Raw genomic sequence first — 23,034 nt, 5'->3', positions numbered from 1 at the left:
CGTTTCGGAAGGCTGGCCTAAAGAATGAGCTGCCAATTCAGACCGCGAGATTGTCTTGGGGTGCGGATCTACTTAATTTATCAAATGTTGTTAGCGTGGTGAAGACAATGAGGTATACAGTAGATGGTCAGTGCATACAGCACGCATGGAAAAATTAAGAAATGCGTTTTAATTACTCGTGAGGAGACTGGAGGAAGTAGGGTTGGGGTGTGTGTGAAAGTAGTTTACCTTAATACCGACTGGGCTACTGTTTCCGCCACATCACCTTTGAGTTCGTGTCATTACGAGACACTGAGGCAGCACAATGCGTTCTACATTGTACACCAATAGCATTCGAGGTAACACAGCTGTTTGTCGATGGTTCTTGTGTGGTGTTTGTCTTTGTTAGCTTTGTGGGTTGTAGTGGTCTCTCGTTCAAGCAGAAGGTAAGCATTTGCTTGGAATACGTTCACTGATTTTCCATTGATGATTTGTAAACTACTGACGAAATTTTGTGTTGCATATTGCTTCGGACTTGCCACCTTGAAAATCTGAAACCGTAATTTTTTTATGTTTGAGGTTAAAACTGAAATTATTGGGACTGGTGGACAGAAATCAAATGTTACGTTCTTCAGAATTACATTTCATCTTAACTTTCTGTTTCGAAAGCATGTTGCCTTATTGTAACAAAGCTACTTGCATAGCAGATAATAAATATTGTGACCAGGCATTATGCCAAAAACATTTTCTTTTGTTCAAATATATATCATGCATACGAACAAAACTGTTTACACTTTGAAGGACACTAATGCCAAACGCGTTTCGACCTCAGTGGAGAAAACAAATGAATTCATAAAATACAAATCACAAAAGATTATGGTTTTCTAGACAGCATAAAAAAGTATGTGCTATACAAAACCATGATTATGTAACACCTAACTGGACGTTAATTTCACAGGAGTTGGTGTATTAAATGTGAAACTCGCAGTGAATTAACGAGTTTAATTTTATAATTTAACTTTATTTTTTTTGCTTGTACAAAACCTGATATCTTATAGCATTTGAGGTCCTCATGGCTGTGAGTAAGAAGATGGGTCTCTTGTGATTTGTAGCGCCGTGTAGTCTGGTTGAAATTTACCAGCGTTTCAGAGGTCCTTACTGCATCTATCATCAGGGCGATGATGGAAGCACCAAGGACTTCTGAAACGTTCTTAAATTTCTAACCAGACTACACGGCGCTACAACCCAGAAGGCAGCAATCTTTGAAGAATTCTATTTGCTATTTTAATTTCTATTTCTTTCCCAGTTATGATTGGAAGATGTAGGTATGCGTTAATTTAATCAGATAGAAAATATGACTGCAAATGACCTTCTGTCAGTGCCACGTACAGCAGAACAGAACTGTACATTTTCAGTCACTGAGGTGAAAGACTGCGTAATCTAACACATTTATGTAGGAGCAAAATAACTTCTCGGCACAATTTGTGATATTTCGACAAGGTCTAATGCTACGCGATGATAGATATTTTAAAATGATTTCTGTTTTAACATTATCGTTCCTATCCAGTTCCTCAGCAAAACTTAGTTCCCGCGAAAGCCTTCCATATTGCTGCCCTATCTCCCGTGTCCCCTTCCTTTTCAGCCGTCTCCATAGCAACCATCGACTTTTTTAGATTTCTCCTTTCTTAGCATTTCGTCTCTGCCCCGATAAATCGTTCTGTTCTCCTTAAATCGATCCAAATAGTTGCATTACTTGAAACTAATTCATAACCGCCTTGTCTTTGCACACTTCACATTGAAACCAATCAATATTTATTTTATTACTCCCCACCTCAGTAGTTGACACGGAGTCGAAAAATATCCGGATACCGGTTATTCACAAAGACATTTTCGTGGTTTTTGCTCAGTATCTCCAGGAAAATGCAGAAAATCGTTTTAAATTACGGCACGATAAATTCTTCCCACATCCGTTTAAATTATTCGGTCGTAATATTTTACTTACGAAAAATAACATCTATTTATGTGGATTATTGAACGAGATGTGTACCGCTCGTACGTAATATTCAGTAGGTTCCAGGTTCAGACCTAGGCTTACAGATCGGCTAATCTGTGTTTCTTTAGTTTTCCTCAGTCCCCCCCCCCCCCGGCCAAATTGAGGTCACGTGTTTTCTTTGAGGTACGAACTGAATTATTAAATATTTTGCAGACGATCTTTGGATTCAGAGGACAAAATCATTTTTTTATCGCCATCTTAACTGCCGCCTATAATATCCAATTCCTCGTCTTGGCATCCGGCCCGCCATGTTTTGTTTCGATTAAAAATTCGCGTACTTTTTAACATCTCGTTAAAAGAAATAAAAATTGTAAGATTTGAGGTTTTCACAGCGGTGAGTATGAAGATTTCTGTCTTCTGGGTTGTTGCGCTGTGTGGTCATCGCCCTGATGATGGAGGCAGTATGACCTCTGAAACGTTGGTAAACATCGACCAGACTACACAGCACAACAACCCAGAAGACAGAAATCGAAATAAAAATTGTTTCTGAAACCAGAAATATTTTAATTTGGGACCGAGCCTTGAGGATTCAAGGAATTGTATTCGGGGCGAATCTGTGCGCTCGAGATCCGTTACATGCGAACCGAAAGGATATGAGATTGGTGGCACGGTTAGGTTAAGTTATGAAACACGTTCTGTCCATATATTTATTTTATTTTTGCAACGGCTGTATTTCGTATCTCTGTGTCTCGATTCCCATTTCGATAGTCTTTTGTTTACATGTTGCTTGTGTTTGTTTTCCTTGTTCCCGCAGTTTAGTGACATTGGCAAAACACACCGATTCGCCCCGACTACATGTTGAATAAATTTTCGTACCTGAAGTTAATCAAAAATTGCATCTGATCTGCTGGTTGTTAAAGTAGTCGGGAAGGAACTATGCGTTTTGCCTACGTCACTAACTTGCAGGCGCATTGAAGGAAAACCAACTTATATACTACCTAATCCAAAACCATGACTGAGCTACAGTTTACTGCCACTAGGAAATAATGTTTATGACTTGGATAGTATAATGCACCCTTATCTGTCACCCCTCCCGGTCCCACCCTTCTTATCCCTTTGTATTTACTTCGAAGGACATGCGCAGATGTGGGCTGTTCTTTCCTCTCCAGATCGACCATCCAGTTGGAGTTCACTCATTCAATCAGTCAGATACTTCCGTGCTTCTTCTGCTGTTGCTGGAGTTGGTATTGTGGGATCAGTTAACAATTTAACCAGAAGGTAAGCCGCTTCTTAGAATGTTTTCGCAGCAGTTCCATTCTTCATTTTCAAGCCATGGGCATGCCTTGTTTGAAATATCGGGGGTCGAGATCGTAACGGTACGTTTTTCTCGTGTGATTAGCAACGAAGGGTTTAGAACGTGTCATTGGTTTATTTCATAGCTTGACGGCGTGCGTTACCGGAGGAGAATTTAAACGAACTGGATTGGTAATCGTCCAGAATTACGTTTCATTTTATACTTCCTTCTAGCATTTCTTCTCGCGATGTCAAAAGAACCAAATTACCGATTTTAACGCAAGGAATTAACAAACTAGTTTCACTTCAGTTGATCGAGTACATCATTTTGATACATTCGACTTCATAATTAACGTTCCGACATATGAATCATTCATTTTCGTCTAATTTAAAACAAAAGGATTTTGAAACGTGACCGTGGTTATATAAAGTTAAGAAAGTTAATTCAGCTGCTAAATAATCTGGTTGCCCCGGTCGACTGTGAGTCTTCCAGCCTGCTCTAACGTAGTGTTGAACAAAGAAATGATGGTTCAAGATGGCGCCGTCCCACCGTGCATGTAACGAAAGAGTTCGTTATAATTATTAATCTGTTAACAGCACAAATGCACTTGATGTGTGATTTCCTCAGTATTAAAATGTATTATTATGCATGCATCGTCGCATGTAACTCCCCTCGGAACGATGTAATAATTCTTACGAAGTATGAAATGCGTACCAGAATTTCCAATTTCGATCATATTCTGTAACAACAACAAAATTAATATGCTGGAATTAAGCTACCTAATAATCTCCCCCCCTCCCACACTATAGAAAATCTGAATTACGATAAAAAGAAGTTTAAGATAGCACTAAAAGATTGTCTCCTATCTAACTCATACCCCACAGAAAAATTTACCCAACCAAGAATTATCATCTGTTATAAATACACGTAAGCAATTTAGTTTATGGTTTATTGTGTAATTATTTTTGTTGTAATATTGTAGTTGACCGCAAATTACGATCTTAACTATGTAAATTTATATTTTTATTAGAAGAAAAAATGCTTTATCTGTGCTATGAACTATATATGCAATGTAAATAAATTTTATTCGGAAGCATTCGTGCACCGAAACCTGTTGTCAAATGACGTTTAGTAAAGCAAATTGAGGAAATAAAGTTTGAAATAGTCTTGTCTGGCCTTTACGAGTGTGACAAAAACGCATTTACCCTGTCTGCCACTCATTTTGGCCAGATATCGAGGCCGTTACGCGTTTTAAAACAACTAAAAGCTCTTGTAGGATTCGATGAAATGTGCCCATTAGTTTACAAACATATCACAATCGTAAATAATCGCCCGAAATCCCTCTCCGCATAGGGGGATTTGTAGGAACTTCAAAGTTTTAAAATACGGTTTGCGTCTAATTAGTGTATTAACTTTGATCTTTACCTCTGGCAAAGCACACGGTATCTACAAAAACGCATTCAGAAAGCAACGTAGAATGAAAAAAATGACTCATGAATAAGCTGTCCTGCGAAGTTCTGTTTTTTTGTTTGTTTTGAATGTACAAACGGGTGGTAAGTCATTAAAGCACGACTTTATGAACGTAAGAGTGTGTAAAACTTTATTTCCAATCCTTTGACTTCGTGCGCAGGCCTTTCGGTATTTTTAAACGAGGAATTCGCGAAATTTCATTGGCTGAATATACCACCATTATTTTGCGCGGGTTATCACGGTACCCAGTGAAAGCTGATGGGGTACCAGGAGAAAATATTAATACAAGAAAACAGTTAAGATATAGTGTACCCAAGATATAATGGTAAATATTTTTGATAAACCATTTATAGGATTGGAATAATGTAGACGAAATTTAATTAGTTTGATAATTGTCCTTAGTTTTTCGATGTTGGAGTTTAATTCGTTTTTCTACACAACTTATGTCTGAAATTTGAATTTATATATTATATTGTAGTAAATTTACAACGGGCCTTCACTAATTGCTTGTTGTGGTGAAACAGGGCTACAGGTAATGTCCGCGTGTGGACATTGTCCTGTGTTAACGATTATTTGGGTTTTAATTCTGGACAGAAAGTCTAAACGTTGTGAGTCGCCAATGTCTCGATCTGAAAAGATTGCTCAGTTATCGAAGACAGACCGCCGACCAAACTCTTCGGGGTCCCTTCATATTCGTGACCCATCTCTGTTGCGTCCTGGTTTAGCACATGTTGACATATGAGAGAGGTCCCGGCTTCAAAAATCAGGCACGCATCTCGGCTACAATATCACGTGATTTCGTATTTTCTGTACTCAGTGGATGTTAAATAGTGCGTACGACAGAATATGTTGAAAGATAAAGATATCTGTTTAAGATCCTACCTCGTCCTTAACATACGAAAAATAATGAAATGTGGAAATTAATTTTATTTTGTGTATTACTTTTCAAGATGCCGCACTACAGCACTACTCCTGATACGCTGTTAAACACGGCATACATTGCTCTGGGAAATTACGTGAGGCAGATCATGAAGCAGTTGATCCAGACTCCTTCAGAACCAAGAGGTGATGATCACAGATATCACCACTACGAAGAACCATGCAACAAACTGCAAAGACATCTTGCACGATTGCCAGCTTACAATGGAAGACTAATATCAAATTACTTACTAGGACGTCTGTGTAAAACTTACAGTGAGATTATGGCCAATCCAGAATTCAGAGACGCTTGCGAAGAAATAACACCATTTTTTGTTAAATCTCTGTTACATCCGTATGTTAGAACGTTGGATGGAGTCCGATGCCCTGCACATCCACATCTACTCGATATTTATAAGCCTGAGAGCTGTGAATTATTTTATAAGATATTGCCATTATTTGAGGAGTCTTGGGACGTAAAAATTGGTCCAGCAGACAGAACCGAATGTGCTCTGTTGGAATTGGGTGCCCTTAGAGAGTCGTTAGTGAAATTTATGTCACGTAGTTGCACGGACAGCGATATTGAGACGTTAGCCAATGAATGCAAGAATATAACGCATTTGGATATTAGCTGTTCCACGGAGCTGTCTGATAATGCTATTGATCATCTTTTGAAGTTCAACAGTCTGCGAGAACTGAATTTGTTGGAAGTGAATTCCATATCGCAAGAAGCATTGCACCACCTGCTGGCTAGATTCGCCGAGGTTGACATATCTGGAAGCACATCCAAGAAACCGCGTCCCCCGTTGTATAGGTCACAACAGTTGATTCGTATAGGCTGTTCCAACCCTTCGGCACAGACAATCAGTTTAATCTCGCAATTCAGCAGCCTCTGTTTCATATACTTGTCGCACGTAGTAGACTGCGTCTTGACACCACTGGCAGAAATCAAAAAGGTATTGATGTTTACTCTGTCGGACTCCAGGTTCGTTCTTGTAAAGGATTTTCTGATTGCAAAAGGGAATGGACTAGTGTGTCTAAATTTGATCGATGTCGTCGACACGGATTTCAATTTCATTACAGAGAATTGTTACAAAGTAAAGTGCATACATCTTTGCTTTAAAGAGAGGGAACACCTCATTTTGCCAAGGAAATGGAATAGGCCTGGTACCTTATGGGTTCCGGCATCGCCACCGACTCATTGGGCTAATTTTCTTCAGATAAATATAAGCGATCTTCACGTCGTAGACTTCGTTTTGACTCGGTTTCCAAAACTGACGAGGTTGTTCTTAAGCGACGAGATCGACGAGTTTTTTCTCGAGAGTCTTATGCAACGTTTCCATAATAATAGGCGTATGGAGCAATTGTTCTGGGGGAAAACCCTCGAGGTAGAATTTAAAGAGAAAGTCGTTACTGTCAGAAGATTTTGTTCGGGTAGGGAATTCGGCTACCAACACATCTTTCCGTAAGTAATAATTTGGCAGCCAAGTACAAGAATATCACTTTTATCATTTCACTAACTCGTGTATGTTTTGATGTTCAAATTCCAGGCATGTAGTGAAAGAATATGCGAATGTGTTTTAACACACAGCAGATAGCAAAGCTATTCACAGAACTTGAACTCTTTGTAAATGAGCTTCCTGGTGAGGTCGATGAACGTAGTTGATGCATGTATTTCAGTGTTTAACTAAATTCTACTTTTAAGTCGCATATTCATGATGTTTATTCTTATTAAATTTACAAAAATAACGTAACTTCTTATGTGTTTCTCGTATCTTGTATTATTCAATAAAAGTTAAGGGTGTAGTAAATTAAAAACGTGTTGTATTGCGCCTACGTACCCTCATTATGCTTCCCTCCTTGCACAGAATTGAACTGCGTGACGTCACTACATTGCAGTGGAGCCTTGTATAGTACCTCACAGATGGCAGATGTGCATGAAATGAATTAAACTTTGAATTCTGTTTTGACAAGTTGACATTTTCGTATAGCAGAAGATAACAATAATAATCTCGCCGCTTCTTAATCACAGTTCATGAAATAATTTATCAGTTACAAATGTTAAGCGAACCGAGGTATTTTAGTGTTTTTCTTTCGTTGCTACAGAAACGTTTCATAATAAAAACATAAACAGTTGCCATCGATAAGGAGATAAATTTGAATTGGGCATAAAAAAAATTCTACCGTTAACTGTATCGGCATTTGGGCACATTAACTTCCTGGTAGCAGAACCCGCGGGTCCAATAGGAAAGCCCGCCACCAGCCACGATCCCGAGCCAATTCCATTTACCATCCTCACAGCCGACCTCCCTAAGATCAATCTTGATGTTATCCTACCATCTACTCCTTGGTCTGCCTAGTAGTCATTCTCCAGAAGGATTCCTTACTTACTCTCGTCTCCCCTACGTGCTACATTTCCAGCCCATCGGAGCCTCCTACATTTCACCATCCTCACTATGCTAGGTGACCCTTTCAATTCACGCAGCTCCTCGTTATGCAAATTCCTCACATATTTCGTCCCTCCTGAGTCCAAAAATCATCCTGGGACACACTGTTTTCAAACACGTGTAATCTACGTTCTTCCTTCAAGGCAAGAGACCATTTTTCACAACCATACGAGACTACAGGCAAAATTATTCTTTTATATATTCTGATCTTCTGTGTTTTTGATAACAAAGGAAATTAGAACAGTTTTTTTGAATGGAATAAAAACAAGTGTTCTCCTAATGAATTCTACTCTTACTTTCATCACGAACCTCAGACTACTAATGTAGGTATAGTCTGGAGATATTAGTGAGTTAATACATTTCGAAGAAAATTGTAAGGACTTACCTGCTGTCAACCTCTGTCCAACCTGGAATTACTTCCCATTGTCAAGGCCTTGCCAAATCGGCCCTTCTATCATTTCACGTGGAACGGAACGCATCGACAACAAGAAATCAATACATTTTTATGTTGGAAGTTCTTAGTAAATTGTAACTGGAGATGGCTGTCTTCCGGGTTGTTGAGACGTGTACTCTGGTAGAAGTTTACCGAAGCTCAGAGGCTAGTGCTGACTTCATTATCGCCCTGATGTTGGAGGCAGAATTGACCTCTGAAACGTCGGTAAACTTCTACTAGACTACACAGAGCAACAATCCAGAAGACAGCCATCTTCAAACTCACTGCCGTGAAAACCTCAAATCCTACAAATTGTAAGTGATTTTTCGACTGCTCGTAACATTCTCGTAATCCTGGAGTTCAGACTTTAAATGTCTCTCCTGTGCCTTCTTCTAACGTTGGTGTGGAAACAGTCTAACGAACCAACGGGAAGATAAACGTGTCTACATGACGTATATAACTGAAATATTAATGGTTTTTGTTCATTAGACCTATGATTACGTCGTCTTTCTTGGTTCATAAAGAAGAATTCAAAATATAGAACGAATCACCAAGGCTTGACGTCTAGCTTGATTCGTAAAGATTCACTTCGTTTGAAAATTCGGGGTCTTAATAAATAAATTAACGAAACGTGATCCATGAAAACCACGTTTCTCAAGAAACACTAGGATTTTTCATAATTTGTGAACGGTACCTCGTGGAATCGAGGTATGAACATATTCTCATACCGGAAGTTGAAAATTCTGACTTTCCTGTAATTAATATTCTCATAATTCTTCAGGCTATGTGGTTGTAGCTCAGACACTCGGTCAGTCGTCTGCGAGCCTTCTTCATGAGCTGGTCTTTTTATTGGGAGGACGCAATCGAACGGGTCGATCATTACGTAAGTCGCTTCATTGCATTTGCTTACTCTTATACCATTGCATGTATTGAAATTATAAATTTACATAATTTATACTACTACTACTGAATTTAAATAATCGTGAGTGGTGGCCATTACGACCAAAACTTCATTTGCCTTTGTTGATTCGTGGCGAAGAATTTATAAAATTACATCAGTTTTCCGCGTGGCAAAGTTGTCAAAATTACTATTGAGCCTGAGATGGCTGCCTTCTAGGTTGTTTTGTCGTGTAGTGTGGTTTTAAGGTACTTGCTGCCTCCACCAGTCGCCTTGATAATGGAGGCAGCAGGCACCTGTCGAAACGTCGGTGAACTTCTACAAGACTACACGGCGCAACAACCCAGAAAGGGGACCTCAAGTATCCCTTTGAAGGTTAAAACGTGCACACGTACATATATACTTAAAGCCAGTTAGTTATTTATTTTTAATTAGTAATTATATTTTTATTTGCCGTTTTGAGATAATTGCTCCTGTGTTACGTCACATTTTAACATTAGTTTAAGTGGGTAATTTCCCTCACTGTGAAACTACGCCTTTGATCCTATTTATAAGTAAGGAAACAGGGTTATTGTTTATTATAGACCTATCTAGATTTTAAACAATTTCTCAAAAAATTTAAACCATTATAAACTACGTCCTTGACTGAATTTTGCCCTGCTAAATCGTTAGACTTCTGTACGCCGTCAAGGACACGGGACAGATTTCGCCGTAGATCTTGGTCGGATTGGTGGACAATGCATGTTAGTGATAGCAAAACAGTTTGATATGTAATGAACGAACTTCAATAGTCGGAACGGAAGGAACGTCTATCTTCAGCAGTTTATTTAGTCTAATACACAGACAATGAATTCGGCAATTTATCCAATGCCACCAGCTGGCTTACGCCCAGCGTTGCCGAATATAATTTCGTCCCCTAACGCCATCATTTTTCGGTTCTTTGTTTGACCGCTTTAACTGCATCCCTCTTAGAAAATCTTCCACATGGCTGGTATACACCGACAGGGGTGTAACTACAAAAGCTTAACCTAGACGCACTGGGAAAAGCAGATCAGAATTTTCAGAACAAAGATCCCTGCTTTCAGCACGAAATTGGAAACGTTTTGAAACAAATTGTACAATCTCTTGTTTTACCATAGCTTTGTTTTTCAGGGACTGTTTGTTTGATTTTTTTATTTCGATCTTAAGCCAAATCTTCTGTCAGGTCTCTCGTTCTATTTTGTTAGTTACGCTGAAGACTTTTGATCTTAAAACCTTGCACACCGTGCAGTGTTGAATATTTATCTAAAGTATATAAAATCATGCATACAATGAGTAATGCCCACGCAAATTGAAGTTCGCAATCCTGACACAGAGAACGCAACCAAGGCTCACCGTAGACCAACGACGGAAACCTCAACTTGGGCCAGTAAACATTAAGCTGAGTGACTCTGTTTAGATAATACACCAACTCGTGCGCAGTTAAACGTTCAGCGTGGTATTACACGAAGTGTGGCTTTATAAAGTGCGACCATTTTATGCTCGGTGCTTTATAACAAACCATCGTCTCATGAATTATATGATTTTAATAGGCAGAGTAATGATTTAATATTTCTGTCACTGATGATGACGTCTTGAGGTCGAAACGCGTTTGGCACAAAGTGTTATTTAATGTGTAAACAGTTTTGTTTGCATGATTTCATATATTTTAGTTAAAGCTTTTGAAATATCTTCATTTTACATAAGCTTTTCAAAGCTAGTAGTCAAATAGGTAATTCCTTCTTTCGTGCTTTAGGAATCTCAAGCCATAAAGCCTACCTTGTTGTAAAGATACACAAAATAGTGAGACATGAATATTGATGTATTTATTTATTTATTTGTTATAGAATTCGGTACATATTTAAACCTGCCACGATATCAGATTTGGCGAACAACGCTCTGGGAAATTTCGTGTCACACAATTTGAGGCGGATAATTGGGGCTTCAGATCCAGAAGATGCAGAGAGGTCCCTTCTGAACCTGTCCGAGTCTCTGGAGAAACTTCTTAATGGTGCGACGGAAGACCGAGCCAGAGAAGTCGTCGTTCTGCTAATTGGACACGTGAATAAAGTTTACACTGAATTGAGAGGTATTCCAGCATTGAGTGAATTCTGCGAGGAAATAGCGCCGATCATACTTCAAACTGTGATACCTCCATCTGTGAAGAAACTCGAGTGTATCCCGTATTATCCACATCGAGAGCTACCTGATTATTATAAAATTAAAGATTGTCGTTTAATATATAAGTCGTTGCCTTTACTGAGCGGTCTAACAGAGCTTAGTATAGGAATGGCAGAAAGATCTATGGATTTGAAATTGGATGTGAGGGGATTTGCAGACACGTTGCAGAAATTTTCATCTCGCAGCTGCCAGGACGGAGACGTACGAGTCCTTGCTGAAAACTGCAAGCAACTTAAGTGCTTGGACAGCAGCTTTTCTACAGATATATCAGACGAGGTTACTGAATATATTTTAAGATTTGAGTGTTTCGAGGAGCTGGATTTATCTGCAGTCCGTGTTATAAGAAGTTCTGCTGCTGATGGAATGCTCAACAGATTGTTCATTAGACCTATGATTACGTCGTCTTTCTTGGTTCATAAAGAAGAATTCAAAATATAGAACGAATCACCAAGGCTTGACGTCTAGCTTGATTCGTAAAGATTCACTTCGTTTGAAAATTCGGGATCTCAATAAATAAATTAACGAAACGTGATCCATGAAAACCACGTTTCTCAAGAAACACTAGGATTTTTCATAATTTGTGAACGATACCTCGTGGAATCGAGGTATGAACATATTCTCATACCGGAAGTTGAAAATTCTGACTTTCCTGTAATTAATATTCTCATAATTCTTCAGGCTATGTGGTTGTAGCTCAGACACTCGGTCAGTCGTCTGCGAGCCATCTTCATGAGCTGGTCTTTTTATTGGGAGCAGGAAATCGAACGGGTCGATCATTACGTAAGTCGCTTCATTGCATTTACTTAATCTTATACCATTGCATGTATTGAAATTATAAATTTACATAATTTATACTACTACTACTACTACTGAATTTAAATAATCGTGAGTGGTAGCCATTACGACCAAAACTTCATTTGCCTTTGTTGATTCGTGGCAAAGAATTTATAAAATTACATCAGTTTTCCGCGTGGCAAAGTTGTCAAAATTATTATTGAGCCTGAAGATGGCTGCCTTCTAGGTTGTTTTGTCGTGTAGTGTGGTTGAAGTATACTGTGGTTTTAAGGTACTTGCTGCCTCCACCAATCGCCCTGATGTTGAAGGCAGAATTGACCTCTGAAACGTCGGTGAACTTCTACTAGACTACACAGAGCAACAATCCAGAAGACAGCCATCTTCAAACTCACTGCCGTGAAAACCTCAAATCCTACAAATTGTAAGTGATTTTTCGACTGCTCGTAACATTCTCGTAATCCTGGAGTTCAGACTTTAAATGTCTCTCCTGTGCCTTCTTCTAACGTTGGTGTGGAAACAGTCTAACGAACCAACGGGAAGATAAACGTGTCTACGTGACGTATATAACTGAAATATTAATGGTTTTTGTTCATTAGACCTATGATTACGTCGTCTTTCTTGGTTCATAAATAAGAATTCAAAATATAGAACGAATCACCAAGACATGACGTCTAGCTTGATTCGTAAAGATTCACTTTGTTTGAAAATTCGGGATCTCAATAAATAAATTAACGAAACGTGATCCATGAAAACCACGTTTCTCAAGAAACACTAGGATTTTTCATAATTTGTGAACGATACCTCGTGGAATCGAGGTATGAACATATTCTCATACCGGAAGTTGAAAATTCTGACTTTCCTGTAATTAATATTTTAAGGTCGATTCTCCAGCACGGTTACACCCGAACTTCAGCAGCTTCTTTCGACGTGCTGGACCAACTTTGGGAGCAGGAGCAGCAGTCGAATGAGGCCCAAGAGGCGGTCCAGTTTCCTCCTGATCATCAGCAGAGTTAAATCTCTTGAGCATTCCATCAGCAGCAGAACTTCTTATAACACGGACTGCAGATAAATCCAGCTCCTCGAGATACTTGAATCTTAAAATATATTCAGTAACCTCGTCTGATATATCTGTAGAAAAGCTGCTGTCCAAGCACTTAAGTTGCTTGCAGTTTTCAGCAAGGACTCGTACGTCTCCGTCCTGGCAGCTGCGAGATGAAAATTTCTGCAACGTGTCTGCAAATCCCCTCACATCCAATTTCAAATCCATAGATCTTTCTGCCATTCCTATACTAAGCTTTGTTAGACCGCTCTGTAAAGGCAACGTCATATATATTAAATGAGAATCTTTAATTTCATAATAATCAGGTAGCTCTCGATGTGGATAATACGGGATACACTCGAGTTTATTCACAGATGGAGGTATCACAGTTTTAAGTATGATCGGCGCTATTTCCTCGCAGAATTCACTCAATGCTGGAATACCTCTCAATTCAGTGTAAACTTTATTCACGTGTCCAATTAGCAGAACGACGACTTCTCTGGCTCGGTCTTCCGTCGCACCACTAAGAAGTTTCTCCAGAGACTCGGACAGTTTCAGAAGGGACCTCTCTACATCTTCTGGATGTGAAGCCTCAATTATCCGCCTCAAATTTTGTGTCAAGTCATTTCCCAGAGCGTTGCTCGCCAAATCTGATATGTACCGCATTCTATAACAAATAAATAAATACATCAATATTCATGTCTCACTATTTTGTGTATCTTTACAACAAGGTAGGCTTTATGGCTTGAGATTCCTAAAGCACGAAAGAAGGAATTACCTATTTGACTACTAGCTTTGAAAAGCTTATGTAAAATGAAGATATTTCAAAAGCTTTAACTAAAATATATGAAATCATGCAAACAAGACTGTTTACACATTAAATAACACTTTGTGCCAAACGCGTTTCGACCTCAAGACGTCATCATCAGTGACAGAAATATTAAATCATTAGTCTTCCTATTAAAATCATACAATTCATGAGACGATGGCTTGTTACAAAGCACCGAGCATAAAATGGTCGCACTTTATAAAGCCACACTTCGTGTAATACCACACTGAACGTTTAACTGCGCACGAGTTGGTGTATTATCTAAACAGAGTCACTCAGCTTAATGTTTACTGGCCCAAGTTGAGGTTTCCGTCGTTGGTCTACGGTAAGCCTTGGTTGTGTTCTCTGTGTCAGGATTGCGAACTTCAATTTGCGTGGGCATTACTCATTGTATGCATGATTTTATATACTTTAGATAAATATTCAACACTGCACGGTGTGCAAGGTTTTTGAGCGTACCTAACAAAATAGAACGAGAGGTAGTTTATAGTGGCTTAAATGTTTTGAGAAATTGTTTAAAATGTGACTTAACACAGGAGCAATTACCTCAAAACGGCAAATAAAAATAAAATTACTAATTAAAAATAAATAACTAACTAACTGGCTTTAAGTATATATGTAAGTGTGCACGTTTTAACCTTCAAAGGGATACTTGAGGTCCGCTTTCTGGGTTGTTGCGCCGTGTAGTCTTGTAGAAGTTCACCGACGTTTCAGGGGCTATGAGAAGGGCATAATTTATCTGGATGGATCATTGCTACCGGACACTTCGTCTTCCTCTCTCGTGTTTAAAATTATGGATACAAAATATCAGTTTATGTATGTTTGTTACTTCTGTTGGTTTAAATGTCAGATACCTGAATGGAATATGAATAGATTGGAGGGAATATTCGAATGCTAAGTACACACAGGTAATTTATAATTGGGTAATGGCAACACGTAGCTGTTGTCCTGTTCTGCTAATCGCAGAAACATACAATCCACCAATATACAAATCCTCGCTTCAACCCTGAAGGTTGAGGTTGTATGTTTCAATGAAATTATGGTGTCCAAAAGTCTGCTACAAGAAGCAACAAACCAGAAGATCGTATTAGTACAGATCAAATAGCCTAAGTCAGATTCGAAACAACATAATACGCCCGGATTCCATAAAATGAAGGTTGTTGGCCTCTTGAGATCGAAACTCTTTTGGCACTAAGTGTCTTTTCAAAGTGTAAACAGTTATGTTTGTGTGCATGATTTTATATATTACACACGTGTAATTCACACTTGTTTCCTTTCATATCCACACCAGTTAAATAATATTCATTTAGTGGCTTGTGATCTAACGCTTATTAATACAGCGTACACAAGCATCGGTATTTCGCATTCAGAGAATACTGATAACGTGTTTATACCCTCTTTACATCTACGGTCAACTGTAGGACAGAGTGTATAGCTTTATTGCCTGACTGTACTTTGCATCTCCCACCAGCTGTTAAACTCAGCCCAGTCTGGAACTTAGTTTCTGTTGTCAAGGCCCTTGTCTGTAGAGGGTTTGACGTTTTGTGACAGAAAATGTTTCTCAGACAGTGACTGGGCGAAGTTAAAGTTTTAGTTTCACGTGTTTGTTGCACAGATTAAATAAATTTAACGTAAATTGTATGAACGTTATGGTCTGTCCGGTTGTTTTGTCTAAACAAATGTTTTCTTATTAAATTTGATGCCTGAGGTCTACAATTAACAAACTAACAAGACTCCATGGGTGAAAGTTCATGTAAAGATAATATTCACTATGCCAAATGATAAATGTTTAATCTTTTATGGAACCAGGAATTTTATTACGATGCCGTATTCAATAAATAACGAGCCACTGGTCTCCATAATGTAGCCTAGCAAGTGAGTCCAATTTACAACCTCTGATACTATTGCATTAAAACACATTTTAATATTATCTTGACATTTTGATTAAGTCCTTCAAGTGGCCAGTTCCCGTCGGGGTTTCAGACCAGAAATATGAATTAATTTATCATTCATCTCACGAGTGCTACATTCACTGACGGCTTGAGAAGGACATTCAAGTATAATATTATAAGAATGCAAATTACGAAGCTCAAAACCATTGAATTGTCTCCTGCCTTCTGTTATTTTTGCTTTATACGTCAAATGTTAATTAATCTCGGAACTCACAATCTACGTTCTTCATTAAATGTTGGGTATAACGTTTCAGATTCATACAAAACAACAGGAAGAATTTTTCCCCCACATCAAATACAACCAATCATGGTTCATGCCTCAGCGTAAGTTTCTCCTGGCCGATCGGCAACCTTTCTAGATTGAGAACTTGACAAGTTAAGACAACTGAATAAACAAATAAATTAATAAAACTTAATTTATAAAAATAACATTTGGAATTAAAACCAAAAACATTTTTAGCGCCGTGTGCAAATGGGACCTTGTATCAATATATTTTCATACCGGAAGTTTTCGTCGGGAATGTTTACTTCCGGGAAGTTACGTAATATTTTCGTACTTTTCTAGGTCGTCCAGTTGGAGTTGAGCTATTGAGTCACTCACTCTCCAGTCTTCCTCTAGTGTTGTCGTCATATTGTGAGGGTACATTTTAACCGCTTAATTAGAAGGTGAGCTGTTTAATTATATTTACGTACTCTTCGTTAATTTCATGCACGTAATTTATTTTATTGCTAAATTGAAATCTTCGTGATTACTGTTCATTGCGCCGAATATCTCGGTTGTGTTTCGCGATTTATGGTGAAAGTTAAGAGAGAAGAAAAAACATGGCGTAAATTTACTGCGTTATATGCCATGCCGTACGGAAATGTTACGAACGTGTATTCTGTTTGAAGATGTTAACAATTCATGTTTCCTTCAAGAATCGTGGAAGACGGTCATGTTTATATTGGCAGCCGTGAGAACCTAAAATCTCACGTCTTGAAACATTTTCTCTACAGAATATAAGAAGATTACTTTTGTTATTAAAATTTCTCTCCCATTTAAAGCAGACTCCATTTAAAAATTTACGCATGCTATTTCATGGAAGAGAGATGACATTCAAGTGCTGAATAGTACGAGTTTAGTTCAGTAAACCAGGGCACGTTTCTCGATCTACTTGGCAGTATTTATAAACTAGGAGGTTGTAGTTGGTTTAGACGTAACATTTAAAATTTATGGATAAATTAGTGGATTTATTATTAATGTTATTATTTACTTTGCTCACTGAACTAGATGAGCTCATGTTATGTGTTGTTTGCTGTTTCTTTCTTCCAATCAAGAACAAAAGGTTGGAATATCAGAAGGACAACATTAATGAGCTTGTAACACACAGTAAGAACAAAAACTTTAGAGACTTTTTACAGAGGTATAATTTAATTTAGGAAGGGTTACCGATCTAGAAGTAACTTGGTAAAGGATAAGAATGGTGATCTACAAGGAGATTCCCACATTTTGAATAGATTAAAGAATTACTTCTCTCGGCTAAGTAACAACGTAAAACTTAGTGAAATGAATCAAGGTTTAACTTTCAGCGCAGTTAATTTAGCAAGTACCCACATGAAATTCGAGTTTTATTGTATTTGATGATTTGACACAGAGAAATAATGCTTAAGTGATATATTCGGAATAGACCTAATCCCGAATTTTAGTTTTACCACGAATATTAAAACCTTGTCTAACGTAAATTACCTTTCTTCGCGTATCACCAATAGACAAAAATAAATCGATCACACAGAGCGTAGAATCAAGCGCACGCCGTTGTTCAGGCACACGAAATATTGAGAAACAAATATTGATAAATACATTTATTTTTTATAGCATGCAGTTCCCTGTTACTTCTGACACGATTTTCAATGTGATGGTCAGTCATCTGGAGGTCTTCGTGTCTCAGTCCATGAGGCAGATGATTGAGGCTCCAAAACCAAGAGGTGATGATAACAAGTATCATCACCATCACGAACCGTGCAGTGATCTGGAGCAACTTGTTGCATCTGTACACAGACAACGAGCCAGTGAGGTCACCCTTCTGCTAATTGGACGCGTTAATAGGGTTTACATTGAATTGAGAAATTTTCCAAATTTGAGAGACGCTTGCGAGGAAATATCGCCGATGGTACTTAAATCTGTGATACATCCATCAGTGAAGAACCTCGATTGTCTTCGGTATTCTCGACATCGAGAGCTAATTGATTATTATAAAATTGAAAATTGTGATTTAATATATAAGACGACGTCTCTACTGAAGGGGCTAACAGATCTTGGTATAGGAAAGGCACAGAGAACCGAAGAAATGCGATTGGAATTGAGGGGCTTTTCTGACACGTTACAGAAATTTTCATCTCGCAGTTGCGTGGACAGAGACGTAGAAATCCTTGCTGAAAACTGTAGGAAACTTAAGTGCCTGGACATTAGTTATTCTAAAGGTATCTCAATTTTGGCTGTTGCTAGTATTTTAAGATTCAGACATCTGGAGGAGCTGAATGTAGGTGGAATCAACAACTCCGGAGACTTTCCCTTGGATTTGTTGAACAACCTCATTGAGGATGACTTATCTAGGGGAATGAATGTCGGTGAGGGAAGAGATTCAGCGGAAACTGCCGTTACCTCTCAGTCTCCAACTTCTACCATATTCCGAACAAAAATTTTGAAGAAATTCGGGTTTAGCTGTTCTAAAACTCTTTACGTTATTTCCGTAACATTGCTTTCCAACCTTACTTCGCTTGTATTGACAGACGTAAAAAATTGTACCTTGACGCCACTGGTAAGTCTGAAATCTTTACGAGAATTTGGTCTCTGGTTCTCAACTTATAAACTTGTAGAGGGTTTCCTGAAGTCGGTAGGCAGTCAACTCAATTGTTTAAACTTCACTGATGTTACTGGAACGAGTTTTGATGATATTGTGCGTTACTGTACCTCAGTAGAGTGCCTACATCTTTGCTTTTCACGATCTGACGATCTTCGTTTGCCAATGAACTGGAACGTACCTGGCGCCATTTTGAATTCTTCTGATACCTTGCCGAGCGTTAGGACTCTTCAGCTACTATTGGATGACCTTGCTATTGCAGAATATATCCTGACATGTGTTAGGAATCTCAGGACTTTATTCTTCGGTACATTGTTTGATCGATATTTTTATGAGGTTGTAATGCAGCGTGTGCATTGCCCACTTTTGAGGAATTTTTACTGGGGAGATAATGTTGCAGTGACTTTTGAAGGGAGGAATGCCTCTATCACGAAATTTTATTCCAATGGTAAAAGAAAAGTCCAGAATGTAGTAGTCGAGTAAAGCATTTGGTATGAAAATAGGGGGATCATTTTTTTTTAAATTATCCCTTTCCATTCTTGTTGGACATCGTACAGATTTCATTAAGTGCCTGTGTGTGTGTGTGCTTCTTAAATCATATATATTGTTTGATGATTGTAATTCGACATGTAACTTAAAGGTTATAAATGTAGACTATTTTCAGAGATAACGTGAAAAAATAAATTTATAAAACGGTTAATAATTTTAATAGAAGTACCTCGTTGAAAATACGGAAACAGTTAAGGCATGTAGAATGTGACGGAATTTTAAATTTATTAAAATTTATCTAATGTGATAATTTTATTTTGTACTTAATAAATGTGACGTGTGTACTAAATTATGAAGTAATATTTCTTCCCTTTCCACTTCTGTTTTAGTCCACCATATTTACTTGAAAAACAGACAATGCGTAGTTTGTAGCTGTACTCGTTGCAGGAGGTTCATATAAAACCTGCTCCTAGACAGAAGACGGATCCCCCACTTACTGCGCAAGATGTTGAACTCCTTACTGGCAAGTGACGTATTCAAATAACAACAATATAAGCATTTCAGAACTTTTAAAACAATTAATTAGCGATTTAACAACAGCAAATTCAACTTATGCTAAGGTACTTTAGAAAATATTTTGAATGTAGGACGCCATGCTCAAATGCAGAAAGCACACGAAATGTTGGGTGTTCGTGTAGAGGGCATTTCTACGGGTAAAATTCCGAACATTCTGTATCATGTAAACAGGTCACTTAACCAGATATAATGACTCAAGTGTTTTCGAAGATCTGGCAAATTTGAAACAATGAAAATACCCTAATAAAACAATTTGTATTCATGAAGAAATTACTAGATCCGAATTAGAACTTCCTGATTTCAGTATCTTGTCATGTTTGTAGATTCTTATTGAAGAAAGATGCTTAGATTGTGCCTTAAAATAGGCCACTGCTGCTTAGTATATCCGTTCTTTTAAAATAGCCTATTATATTCATCAATCATTGCTCTAGTTGTGACTCAGCTTGCCTTGCTGTTGATCGCTGAGCAAACTGTTTCGGTTTAAACTCCGATTATCCATCTTCAGGGCCAATATTTTTAAATACTTAAAGAGATTTTTAAAAAATAATGTCTACGCCATATTTTCTGTCTAAAACGCTTTAACGCTGAGAAAATTCCTCTCCCAATTCTCTATTGATCGTAACTTTATACACGCCCCTCGTAAAGCATTGGTTCTGTGCCTGCAGGCTCTCCAGAAAAATCAAGGGGGAAATTGAAACACCCCCCCCCCCCCCCCCGAAATTATTCACAGTTGCTTTGCAGCTTGGTTGCAAATCTGATGTATTGTTTGAATATACGCAAAATGTTATTACGATTCGATATAAAATAATCAGTATTTCGTTTTCTGAGTTTATAAAATATGATTATTTAACTACGCGTGAGGTGCAATATATATTCAAAATTATATTACGCTTGTCTAACCGTGCTAAAATCACTATCATTGAAGATGATGGCCTATTTTTGAAAAAAAGTCAAGTGTATGAAGCGAAGTTTAATTTGTGGTGTACAGATGTCTCTCTGAAGTAATTTACATATTCTCGTAATACGCTCATAGGTGTCTCCACTATGCATTTCTGTTCACAGTGTAGCAAATTTCTTTGTAGATTTTTGTTTTATAATTATTATCTATATTTCTGGGTATAGAATACTTTCTTCAAACTGCGTAGATCTACGTGAAATGTAACTATTTTTATTTTTAAACCGACGGCCTTGGAAAATTTTGAAAAGGGGGAGGGTGCGGCATTTGATAGGATTTATACTGTTGTAATTTTTATCATGGAATGTGGATGATGTGTTTAGTAATTGTTTTTCTTTAAGTTATCAAAATTTCTTCTACACACTTATTTCAAAGTGAACATCACCCCGAGAATATGCACACGGAACGAAATGTTCAGTTGTAGGAAACCGATGTTATATGATCCTCCGTGATTGGTTACCGCAAGTGAACCAAGTTGGCTAGCAACTTCTGATGTAAGAAGATGAGAATCTGTGCCGGTTTTCATGTCTTGTGTTCGAAATGTTTTTTTTTTCAAGTTTCTGGGTTGTTGTGACGTGTAGTCTGGCAGAATTCTACCGGCGTTTCAGAGGTACGTGCTGCCTCCATCATACGGGGCCATAATTTACTCGAGTTAGATGCGTTTCTATAGGCCAGTAACTTTAATTTTAACCTACGTTTGATAAGTCAAATAGTTATGCTGAAGTAAAATGATTATTTTGGGAACCATGACTTTTTAGCACAGCGACAAATTTTTGTGGTAATAGTAAATCCTTTTCTGTAGCAGATATTATTAATAAATTTTATGTTATCAGATATATTTCAGGAGGGATTTTAACCTACGAACCTTTGTCATTTTCAAATACTTATATAGATGTGTAGTTTTTGACAAGCCTGACATGAACACTGAAATAGGTTAAAAAAAATTGGGGATCATTACATTGGTTTTTGAATGAATCGAATATAGTTTAGGGTATTGATTTAATAATCCGACAAGTTGGAAATTATTTAATATAACTCAAAAAAGATTTTTTTTTAGACCTGACGTCTATTGTTACTGTATTCATCTGTACTTTGGTACAGGATGCTGTTTGTATTTCGGTGACGTTCCTCTACAGTATTCAAAATAAAATGCCCGTTAAAGTGTTGTATAGGGCACAGCACAGAATAAAATGACCCCTAGTGGCAGTGTTAGCCAAAACGTTCGTTGACATCAGCGAAACATTTGATTCCCTTCCTATGATCACACAGCTGGAACGCAGTGCGCCATTCTGCGGTTAGATAAAAATAAATCAAAATGCGAATGAATTTTTTTTCCTGGTTTTAACTCTCATTCGCCGCCAGATACGAAACAAGGTTCCGTTAGCTCTAGTACGACTCATTGATAATTAATACAATATCCCTATTTTCTAAGCTAGACTAATTAAATTTTCTTTTAAAATTTCTAACGAAGTCCACGGAAAAGAACTTTTGGAGCCATGAAATTTCTCGTATTTTGTGTAATAAGACTGCGTATTATCATAAGCACAAGAGGCCATCACTGGTCCTATCTGGAGCCAGTAAAATTCTTCAGACCACGCCCAATATCTTTAAGATCCATTTTAGTATCATTCTATCATGCACACATAAGTCTTACAAGGGTGGAACTTTCCGACTAATATTCTGTATGAAATTTTGTGCTGCGCAATGCGTGCTACATTCCCCGGCCACCTCATTTAATTTGATTTGGTCATCCTAACATTTGGAGAAAGATAGAAATTATGAAGCTCTCGATTATGAAACAAACTTTGATGGATTTCAGCGTCAGTAGTTTGCCATTGACGAAGCCGGCAAGTGATATAAAGCTCTTGTGTATTTCGCCATCCTTGTACGAGTAAAAACATGGTTCCTGTAGTGATATTTCAGGTTCT

The 23,034-nt window shown here is 37.9% G+C and overlaps 2 protein-coding genes across 2 annotated transcripts; both read left to right on the top strand.

The window, feature by feature from the left end:
* The first annotated feature begins 348 nt into the window (after window positions 1-348).
* Window positions 349-7,490, top strand: LOC110839679 (uncharacterized). The gene is made up of 2 exons (XM_022084112.2): window positions 349-425; window positions 5,687-7,490. The coding sequence occupies exon 2, from the start codon at window positions 5,687-5,689 to the stop codon at window positions 7,121-7,123; it is 1,437 nt and encodes a 478-aa protein (XP_021939804.2). The 5' UTR covers window positions 349-425; the 3' UTR covers window positions 7,124-7,490.
* A 620-nt stretch (window positions 7,491-8,110) lies between these two features.
* On the top strand, window positions 8,111-19,924 carry LOC110839683 (uncharacterized). Its single transcript, XM_087356768.1, has 4 exons — window positions 8,111-8,117; window positions 9,372-9,417; window positions 11,298-11,867; window positions 18,102-19,924. Exons 1-4 carry the CDS (start codon window positions 8,111-8,113, stop codon window positions 19,567-19,569), a joined length of 2,091 nt encoding a protein of 696 aa, XP_087212894.1. The 3' UTR covers window positions 19,570-19,924.
* The last annotated feature ends 3,110 nt before the right edge of the window (window positions 19,925-23,034 follow it).

Source organism: Zootermopsis nevadensis, unplaced genomic scaffold (genome assembly GCF_977971745.1).
Source record: "Zootermopsis nevadensis isolate Lab colony 2312 unplaced genomic scaffold, Znev_1.0 Znev_ptg000027l, whole genome shotgun sequence".
In the NCBI taxonomy this organism is placed as follows: Eukaryota; Metazoa; Arthropoda; class Insecta; order Blattodea; family Termopsidae; genus Zootermopsis; species Zootermopsis nevadensis.
The sequence above is the reverse complement of the archived record's forward strand: the minus strand, read 5'-3'. Positions and strand labels throughout refer to the sequence as shown.

Excerpts from the sequence above, each read along its gene's own strand:
- LOC110839679 (XM_022084112.2), top strand. The coding sequence starts at position 5,687 with ATGCCGCACTACAGCACTACTCCTGATACGCTGTTAAACACGGCATAC.
- LOC110839683 (XM_087356768.1), top strand. Across the intron at positions 9,418-11,297 it reads TCGAACGGGTCGATCATTAC|AATTCGGTACATATTTAAAC; the intron begins GTAAGTCGCTTC and ends TATTTGTTATAG. Across the intron at positions 11,868-18,101 it reads GAAAACTGCAAGCAACTTAA|CATGCAGTTCCCTGTTACTT; the intron begins GTGCTTGGACAG and ends TATTTTTTATAG.